The sequence below is a fragment of the Varanus komodoensis genome, unplaced genomic scaffold (genome assembly GCF_004798865.1).
Source record: "Varanus komodoensis strain SLA01 unplaced genomic scaffold, ASM479886v1 scaffold31, whole genome shotgun sequence".
Taxonomy (NCBI): domain Eukaryota; kingdom Metazoa; phylum Chordata; class Lepidosauria; order Squamata; family Varanidae; genus Varanus; species Varanus komodoensis.
Window position 1 is genome coordinate 7,112,893 of NW_025335780.1, and position 9,934 is coordinate 7,122,826.

At 49.3% G+C, this 9,934-nt stretch overlaps 1 protein-coding gene across 3 annotated transcripts in view; it reads right to left on the reverse strand.

Annotated features, from left to right (window-relative positions):
- KLF12 (Kruppel like factor 12) overlaps positions 1 to 9,395 on the reverse strand; it is a 225,014-nt gene extending 215,619 nt beyond the window's left edge. The window contains exons 1-2 of one of the 3 annotated variants that reach the window (XM_044437800.1): positions 9,274 to 9,389; positions 7,969 to 8,012 (exon numbers count right to left, since the gene is read on the reverse strand). Coding sequence is in view for 1 of the 3 variants with exons in the window: in XM_044437797.1 (XP_044293732.1) it covers positions 8,988 to 9,092 (105 nt within the window). In the remaining 2 variants the exon portion in view is untranslated. Of the gene's footprint in view, positions 1 to 7,968; positions 8,013 to 8,987; positions 9,152 to 9,273 lie in introns of those variants that run through there. The other 2 variants (XM_044437799.1, XM_044437797.1) reach the window with 2 other exon arrangements.
- Positions 9,396 to 9,934: the final 539 nt, after the last annotated feature.

Consider the following 9,934-nt stretch of genomic DNA (forward strand, 5'->3'; position numbering starts at 1 on the left):
CAACCCAACCTTCTCTTGAATATTCAAAATGGCCACCATTATTTAAAAGGCCCCATGGGGTACGGCTATCATACAAGTCCAATCAGCATGTTTCCTTCATCTTTCCTCCCCATATTCAAAGTTCAAAGAAGCCTGCAGTTTCAACACTTGGCGGAGCAAATGCAGACTTCTCCAACTTAACATGCTCCAGATGCTTTGCACTACAACTCCCAGAATTCCTAGCCATTGCCCATTCTGAGTATGGCTAACAGGAAGCGAGGTCTGAAACATCTGAAGGGCACCAGGGAAGGGAAGGGAGAGGCAGGACATCTGCTTTCACTGAGAAGAAGGCTCAAGCTTTCTGGAAAGGGTTAGAGGACCAGGAGACTCTGATCCTTGATGCAGGGCTCATGTGTGACTTCTATAGGATTGCAAAGTGGCCATGCCTATTATTGCTATCAGATGATCTCACAATGCAGTTTTAGAAAATAAGGTAAGCCTTGACTTCCTGGAATGCTGGACAACATATGAACATTCGGTTGCCTGGTTTCTCAATCCAGTAGTGAAACGCCAAGAACAGACCAGATGTGTATATAAGGAAGTGAACAGAGTGCCCAAATACAGGTAGACATACCTTGTCCCCCCACCCCAAGAGGTCAAGAAATGTACTGCTACTTGAGAAAATAGTCACAAGTCATAATAACTGGTGACCAGTAAGGAAGACCCATGACACGCAGAAGGTACTCAAGAAATTTGCTATTCTTCGACCTAGTTCACACCTCATGGTGCTCAATGCCCTATGTAAGCAGCTGCTGAATAAGTTTTCACATCCAACCAGCACCTCTATATGAGATCAATGTATCCAATTTGTGTAATTTAATTTACAGAAGACTGGGACCAACTTGTTAGACTACCAGTCCAAGTCTTTGCAGTAACAGATGAATAAAAGTTAGCATGAGCACAATTCTTTCTGGGCAAGGTCTGGCCAGAATACTTAAATTCTCAGCACAGGGATAATTCATATATAAACCCACTCATCAAAGCTAAGACTGTGTACATTCCATATTTTATCAGAATATACACGCAACAGCAGCAAGTATCAACTTCCACTCCCCATGCAGGTTTCTAGCCCTTATGTTTATCTGAAAAAGCTTGGAAACATATGGGCTGCATTTGGAGATATTTCCGAAATAACAAAAGGAAAGAAAGTAAGTGAAATTGGTTTGTTTGTTTGTTTGTTTGTTTTGCAAGCATGGGAACTGAGTTTGTTTGGGATAGAATTATATTTTGGTCCAACACACACACACAAATCTTATCATCATGTGTATCTTACAAACTTAATTCCCCGAATAAGTGGGAGATACATTGGCACAGAGTATTTGTTTGTTTGTTTGTTTGTTTTATTTTTATACATCCCAACAGTCAACAGGTTCTTTGGGTGGTTAACAAAAGTCAGAAAACCATACAAACAGGAAACATTATATAACAATAAAACAACAGAACTGTGAAACCAATAAAGCGACTACACTAACAACAAGCATCAAGTATAAATACACAGAAGCACCTTTACACTGGGTAGGAATCGTTTTCGTGCGAGAGACCCCACGTTACCCACCTTCTATCACTTCCTTCCCCACTGATAATCTCCTAGGCAGCACTTGTGGTTTAAGGCAGACAAACAGCTGCTGCTTTAAGAGAGACAAACAGCTGCAGCGTTCATGGTTCCCTCCCAGCTCCACCCTAAGAGATATAACAGACCACTTTCAGAAACCACAGGCCATTCACTGAAGCAACTTCTCCTGCCAAGACTTTGAACAGAGCTGTGTTAGAGATGCTAACTCAAACAATCGCTTTGGTGCTACAGTTTCTCATGCACTGCCCCAGCCTGACTCCCACTGCCCCTTGCATTTGCCGCCGAAAGAAATCGCACTGGGACTTGTAAAAAAAAGTTGGTTTCCTAGGATGACATAGATGTAGCACAGAATGCTGCAAGGTCACACAGATCTCAAAAAGATTTCAAAGTCAACTAAAAGCCGGGCTTGTAGTAGATTTTCTCCTTGTATGGGAGAACAGGAAAGTTGGGCTTATCTGTTTAAGATACAACATATTATCACCCTAAGCAAATCTCTCGGTGCATGGGAAGCTAGCCTTTGAGAAACAAGAGTTTTTGTCTCGGAGACATAACATGTTCTGCATGAGAGTCTTGCCAAAGTTCAAAATGGCTTAATCTTGTTCTTGTGCATGTCTTTTATAAAGTGTCATGCCTCCTTATGGGAAAAGTGAGTTGACTTGCGCCTCCCCTTCCTACCACACATGGCGATTGCAGCTGCAGCAAACATCCCCTAGCCAAATGTCGACAAGGTCAAGGTTTCACTGCTAGACAAACACTAGTCCCCCCCCCCCCGCCCAAACAAGCTCTCTTTTCTTGGAAAAAGCATGGGATTGTCTATCTGCTCTTACTAGAGAAAAGGACAAACCATTGGCTTGTGAAGGGAAGGGAGGAGGTAGCCAAGCAACAGACTCGATTAAAAATTTAAACCGACCCCGTCATGCTTGAACACAAGTGTGAGCCCAAGTCACAGCTTCAATGCGAGGGTCTGAAATGGAGAGCAGGATGCCTTGACAGGGTGCCCTGCAGAGGAAAAGCTGCGGGGTTCGAGGCAGAGGAAAAATGAGAAAACCACACAGTATGTGTAGCCGGCTGAAGCAGTGTCTTGGCAGACAACCAGTTCCAGGTTCCCAAAGCCTTTTGACTCCAGATTTGCACGGCCTCATGGAGAATTCTCCTTGCTTTCAAGTACATGTGAGCAGAAGCCCCTTTCAGGCCTTGCTGGTCCCACGTGGCAAGATCTGAACAGAAGGGTATGGACAGGAGATGTGAGGAGATGTGAGATGTGAGGAGCATGGGCCAAGTTGTGCAGCCACAGTGGCCTGGAAAGGCCAGATCACACACCCCAAAACACTTCAGAACCCTCTTGTGCCAGTGCCGAAACTTGCCACAAACTCCTCGGCCTTTGTTGCAATTAGATTTTCAGACCATGGAGGAAGGAAGCACTTGGCAAGCGCTTAAGGATGATAAATCAACATACTTAGTCAGGGAAAGAAGGTCAAAAGGCAGATTTCCCATAGCACTTCATATCCTCCTCCCCACTTTCTCCAATAACAGATGGAGGAGGGAGAAGGAGGACTCGCACAAAGGACTTCCCACAGCAAGAACCTCACAGAAGCGTTGCTCTGGATGTAATTCTTAGAATAGATGTCCAAAGGTCTGGCACCGCCCAATTTTGCTATCATTAATCTCAAGTAGCACCATCACCCCACAACTTTATCAGGCCCATCTTGAGGATGGGGGCATTTAATCCACCCCCACACTTCTCCCATGCATCTTCCTCTCTGCCCTTGCTTTCACCAACAACGATGAGAAGGAATTGCGGTGGGGAGGCGGGAGAATATTCAAAGTTTGTGCTATGGGTTTGGGAGTCAGTGAGGGATGGGAGCACCTCCCTGCCCTTGCCCAGGACTCTGGATTGATCCACCTGAGACCTTCCCCCAGTAGCCAATGCCGTGCTTGTGTTTAAACAGTGGATTCCCTATGCAGTAAGGCTCATGCCAAGCAACAAGGCTGGGGAGCTTTTGTAAAGGTGGTGTGTTTTGCTCCTTCCCCTTCCCCCAACTTTCCTTTCTGCAGGCCAAGCAGAGCTTTGCATGGGCAAATGGGCTAGTAACTCCTGGAAACCTATTCTGAAGGATGCTTTATGGAAGGATCGAGGCTGAAGTACTGCATGTCCTGAAGCAAAAGCCAGCCTTCTCCATATGAAGCTTCACAGTGGATTTGTGAGGAATGATGCATGGTTGTGCCAGCCAGAGGGAGCCTGTACAAAAGCAACCACGCCTGGCTGGCAACCAGAGGGTCAATGGAGCCCGGGGCAACCCATGGGCCACGGCTGCCACCACCTCCTTTAGCAGAAGACTTCAGATCTAGCAAGCTGTGAGGCCCAAAGCAAACACGAACAAAGGGCTGAACGTTCTGCAGTCTAAGCCTAGTTCTCTCAGAAATTAAGAGGAAAAGGTACAGTTGTCTCCCCCTAGCCCTCTACATATGGTGATGCAGTAGGAAAAACCAATTAAACATTTCAGAAAGAATCACGTTCTAAGAAAATGCTTCAGAACAGCGTCTTGCACTGATATATGCTTCCCTTTCTACAGGAAGATGGAATCTCACCAAAACATCCACTTCTTTTTCCTTTAAAAGGGGCCAGAGGAACCTTATCACCTCCTCAAAAAAAGACCATGATAAACACAGTATCTGAATAAAATATGCTTCCCTCGGAATAAAATTAAAGGGAGTTGAGGGAGTTAAGTTGTCCTGCTTATATTAGAGAACCTTTCTTTTCTTGTCCTGCTTATATTAGAAGGCCTGTCATTTTTTTCCTTACCTTTTTATGTGCAGCAGGAAAGCCTGAATATATCACTTTATATGCTTGGCCTCAACCCTCAGCCCGCCCTCTCTTTGCCTGTCTGGCTGGCTGACAAGACTTCTAGATAAATAACAGCGGCACTGTTCACTTTCCAATTTCTGAACTCCTTTCCCAAGCTAGTGTAGGAGCCCCACTGGTTGGAGAATTCCTTCTTCCTGATGGTGTCCCCACCTCCATTTCCTCTCGTCCAAAGGCCTCACGTGCCCATTTGGAACAGCATGCGCAACTCCCCTTCAGACCAGTTATATTTGACCTCATTTATTTTATTTATTATATTTATATCCCACCTTTCTCCCACTGTGGAAGTCCCAGTGGCCTCATGTGGTTCCCAGGTGGTCTCCCCTCCAAGCTCAGGCCAGCCCCGGACCTGCTTAGCTTCAACATGGTGGGCGCCTTATGTGCCTTCAGACCATTCCCTGGGCCCTGCATTTAACAGGATAAGGGGACATGGTTCCCATGATGAGTCACAGTTGGCTTTCTACTTCCAGCCCCTTCAAGGAATACAACTCCTGTGTTTCCTGACATTGTCTTCCTAGCCCTCCACTTTCTCTGCATGGAAGCCTTTAATTGATCCATTTAACTGATCCAGTTACAGAAAATTTTCATCACTTTACACACATGCCCAGATTTCTAGTTATATTGTCTGGTGAGGGTTTTTTGTTTTTTGATGAAGCTAAAATCGTGCCTGCTTCATGCTCCTTTAGGTCAGCTATTTTATGACCTAGTCTTTAGGTGCCTGTTCTTAAATTTCTGCTACAGCATCTACCCTAACGTGGTTATTACAAACGAATAAAAAGGCAGCCTTAAACAATTTTTAACAAGAAATGTAAGGAATATGAGGTCAGCTGAACAGGAGGCCCTTGGCTAATTGAAAATCTGGGCAACTGCATATGCCATGAAAGCATTTCCTGCCACAGTGTAGCCCAACCTGGTACCTTCCAGAAGTTTGGACTTCAACTCCTATCAACCCCAGCCAGCACAGCCTAGAGTCAGGAACACTGGAAGTTGTTATCCAAAATGTCTATACTGTACCAGGCTGGGAAAGGCTGTTCTACCAAGTACAACTATCCATTGGGTACAACTATCCCAGTATTGTCTTCTCCAGCAGGCAGACTCACTGTGGTCCTCTTCAGAGGTCTTCTCCAGCTAAGAGAGATCCTGTGATCCTTTGAGCTTTTTACCTAGAGATCAGGAACCTCTTCCAGCCCAAGGACTAAATCCAATGTCAGAAAAGCTTCTGGGAGGTTCATGGGTCAAAGGCAAAAGAGACAGAGCCTAAACCAAAAATGATGCCAAGCATTTTGTAGCCTAAAGCTAAATCTGCCAGTACTTAAGCCTTAAAAGAAACATTAGGATAGGGGAGAAATGCACAAGTGCCAGAGTACCCCAAAATGATTAGTGGTTGGGGGAAAGCAAAGAAGTCCATCTAAAGAACCCCAAAGATATGGATTGGGACCCATGAGAACAAGAGTCAGTCTCTGGACCTGAGTTCCCCAGACCAGTTTTAATGGATTGAATGCAGCAGTTTCTACATACAAATATTAGTGATCTAATGCAAAACTACTCCCCCATTTCTCAAGATGGTAGAAACTGAGTCCTTGCCTTGGAGCTAACTCGGATGCACAGTCCTCATTGCTGTCCTGTTTCGTGGATGACAAGCCAGGAAGTGGAATTCGAGACTGCAGGGGTGAGCAAGCAACATTTTCTTGCTGGGGGAAGGAAATATCTTTGGTCCACAGATCCATAAAAGGCTGCGCAGAGCCACTCAGAATGCAATTGTCCAACTTTAGCACATGTTTCAAAGAAAAAGTGCGAGCCCAAGACCACAATCCTGGGAACACCAATGCACATGGGTGGGGATTAGGCAAAGACTTATTGCAGGACATGAAAGAAAAAATCCCAAACAGAATGCTGCACAGGTGTAGCGGTTGTTTCTTCTCAGCTTTGTATTAAACACCAGAAAGGGGCATTTTTATTCTTAAGCAGCTCATCAGTTCTCTCCAAACCCTGACAAAGCAAACGACAGGGAAATGCCACATGGGCTCGACATCTCGAAGGTGATTTTTCTTGCACAAGTGAGGCACAGCATGGGCAGGGGTTGCCTGCACGGCCGTCCAGGGCTTCTTCCTTGCGTCACCCTGGAGTCCTTAAGAGAAGGGACTCCCGACCCCGACAATGGCGTCCGTAGAAGCCCTACTGCCATTAGGAAACACCATGCGTGACCTGCGAGCAGAAAGGAGCGGCTCAACACTTCTCCTCCCCAACCCACCCTGCGAGCAGAAAAGGAAAATGACATCATTGTGTTTGCGCATGAGGCAGAGGGAGAGCACGGCTGCTCAGCCAGTCAGCTCCACACGGCTCTCAAGCACAGAGACGCAGGCGGGGGCCGAGAAAGCGGCACGACACCGGCCTCACTTTGCCAGGTGCGGTGAGAGCACATTCAATGCTCTGAACCACATGCGAGCGAAACCATTTCTCCACCAGCCATGCCCTTGGAGAAGCAGTTTCCTAAGAATCCGGCTTGGATTCACTTTAACGCCACATCCAAGAAGTGCCTGCACTGTTCTTTCCGGCTCGTTACTGACACCAGGGGTGTGTGTGATTGTGTGTGTGCACGCGCGTATTTACACTCTACCGCTCCTGTTTCATTTCAAGGCAGAAGACTAGCCAGAAAATGGAGCTGACATTCCAGGGCCATATAAAGGAGCTTTGCAAGGCTGCCGTGAATACCTACCTGCCAAGATTCTCCAGGGGGAAAGAGCGGAAGGGAGAGGACACTACGGAAAGCGTCGTCTCCATCCCACTTCTCACCACATGACTCTCAAATTGGGCCAATTTGTTTCCCCGGCTGTCAGCCAATGCAAACAGGATTCGGTGAGCCAAACAACCTAACTCATGGCTCGGAACACCAAGGTGTTAACCTGCGCTGCAGGCATCTTTCCTTCTTGCATCTTTGTTCTCCGGCGAGCTGCCCCCTCTTCGGCACCTGGGGAAGTGAAATGCCAGAAGGAAGATGCTGCCAGTGCTGAAATTGAACCGTATCCTTGCAAATGACAGGAGTCAGACAAAAAAGGCAAAAAAAAAGAAAAAGGCTCACACCCCGTGTTTAAAACTGACCACTCCTATCCACTAAGTCAAACACCTCTTATCCCAGCCATTATGCGATGTGCGTTTCATATCAGACTATTTACTTAGTGAAACAACTCTGTCCTCCAGTAAGAAAAGGAAATGGAGCGGGTCTAGGTGGTTTTAAAGCATGACGTTTGCTTGATTGGCATATGTCTGGCATTACAGCACATGCTCTTGATGTAAATACAAATGGCTCCCTTAAGAGCTTATTCAGTTTTGTGGAGATAAGCAAGCAAGCGAGCAAGCAAGCAAACAAGCAGGTTTGACATTAAAGCAAGCCCTGAGTGCGTTTGTTTTGCACAGCTGTGAGAGGACCCATAGTGAACGCTGACAGTGCCAACTACGGTGTGTTTATCCAGATTATACATTCCACTGTACTTACATATGAAGAGACCAAGGCACTCGGCTTTTAAATCAGCTGAATTTCTGTAATTATTATTAAAGTATGCATCATTATGTTTTGTTTGTTAGGGATGTGAGTGTTGCAAAGGGAAGGCCACGTAAAGCAAGCACTTTATTTAAGCTTTTTATGAAGCGTCTGACCCCTCCCTCTCCTTTGACTAAGAGAAAAGTTCATCAGAAGTTCTGGTGACAGCAAGCCAAATAAGCATTGCCTCTTTCTGCATATAAACTTCCTCCAATTGTAGGAGTTCGTGGCACCAGGTCACTACTCTCACGTTACGGCGAGCTTGTACGGAGACAAGCTGCAGTTTCCAAGCTACCTCTCAAATATTCATCATGACGGAGCTCAAGGCAAACTTCTCCTTTGTCAATCCCAGCTCGGTCCACCTTAATGAAAGGGGGCGAAAAGGTGGAGGGGCCCCGCTCTGCCCTTCTCCCCTTGCCTGAACTGCGATCCGTGATCCGTGGCGAGCGACAATTCCTTATCCTCACAATAATGATCGTAGCACAATTAACGCCAAAAGTGTCATCATCCAAACCTTAACCCTTGGCTGGCCGTCTCCCCACAAATAACACGCGCGGCGCGCACACACAAACAAACGACCAACCGAGCCGAGTGACGACTTCGTGTAGCAACTCCCAATTCAACCTGCTGCCTTCATCCCCCCACCCGCCCCCACTCCCCATCCCGGGGCCAGCACTTCTGCCCAGCGTCAGCTTACACGGCGCACATGCACGATTTGGGGAGGATTTCCCAAAAGTGGACGAGGGGCTCTCCTCGACAGCCCTCTTGGCTCAGCAGAGAAAGAAACCCACCCCCGCCCCCGTTCAAGACTCGGTGCCCCCAACCCAGTCCGAACACTTCTTAAGGCACGTTTTTCAAAATAAAGCCAACCCCGCAGGAAAAACACACGGACTAGAAGGGGCGGCGAGGGGGCTTGTATGGAGAGATGATCGACCGTTCTGTGTATTCGGAGAAGAAACTAAAGAGACACAGACCTGAGCCGAGGCTGCTAGCGGAAGGAATTTTCGTTCCCCTATAGCGTCCCAATCGCGCTCGCTCGCTCGCTCTCGCTCCCACACATCCACGCACCGGTGCCACATCCACACACACGCACGCACGCACACACACACACGCGCGCGCGCGCGCACTGCCCCACCGCTCACTCTCAGGCTTTCCTCATCTGCTCTATGCAGTTCTCAGGAAATGAATGGGGGGGGGGGGGGGGGGAGAGGAGGGGAGGGGGGACAACACAGAGAACTGTTGTACTTGCAAATGACTTACCCGGATCACATGATGAGCTAAATGTAGGGTGGGCCAGTGGGTGGAGGCTCCCGACACAAGAGAGGGCACAATCTAGCGCAGGGGAGCCTCACCGGGGCCGCGTCGGATTGCATTGGGGCCCGCGCGGGGTGGGCGGAGGGGCGGGCGCAGGGAGGGAGGGGGCGGGCGGGCGCGGCGCGGCGCGGGAGAAGATGCGATGCGGCAGAGGCGGCTTCTCTCCTTGCCCTCAAGGTGGGAGGAGGCGGCGGCGGCGGCGGAGGCGGGGGAGGAGGAGGAGGCAGGGAGGAGGGCGGCGGGCTGGCGTGGAGGGAGGAGACGCCACCAACCCAAACAAAGCCCCCTCCCGCCTCGCTCCACCCGAGCGCGGGCGGGGGGCGCGGCCGGCGCGGGGGTCCGCCGGAGCCGCCTGGGGAGGGCAAGCCCCCCCGACAACCGCTCGGAGCGGGGCCCAGGCGAGGAAGGAGGCGCCGGGCGGCCGAGCCGCGGCGAGCTCAGCCCGGAGCGCCGGTGCGCGGCCAGCCCGTCCCCGCCCCCGCCCCGCGAGGTGGGAGGGACGCGGGGAAACACCCTCGCTGGGGAAAGCGGGGAGCCCGGCGCGGCGGCCGGGGGCGCGGGGGCCGGGCCTGCCCTCCCTCGGCGCCTGGGCGGCCGCCGCCTCCGC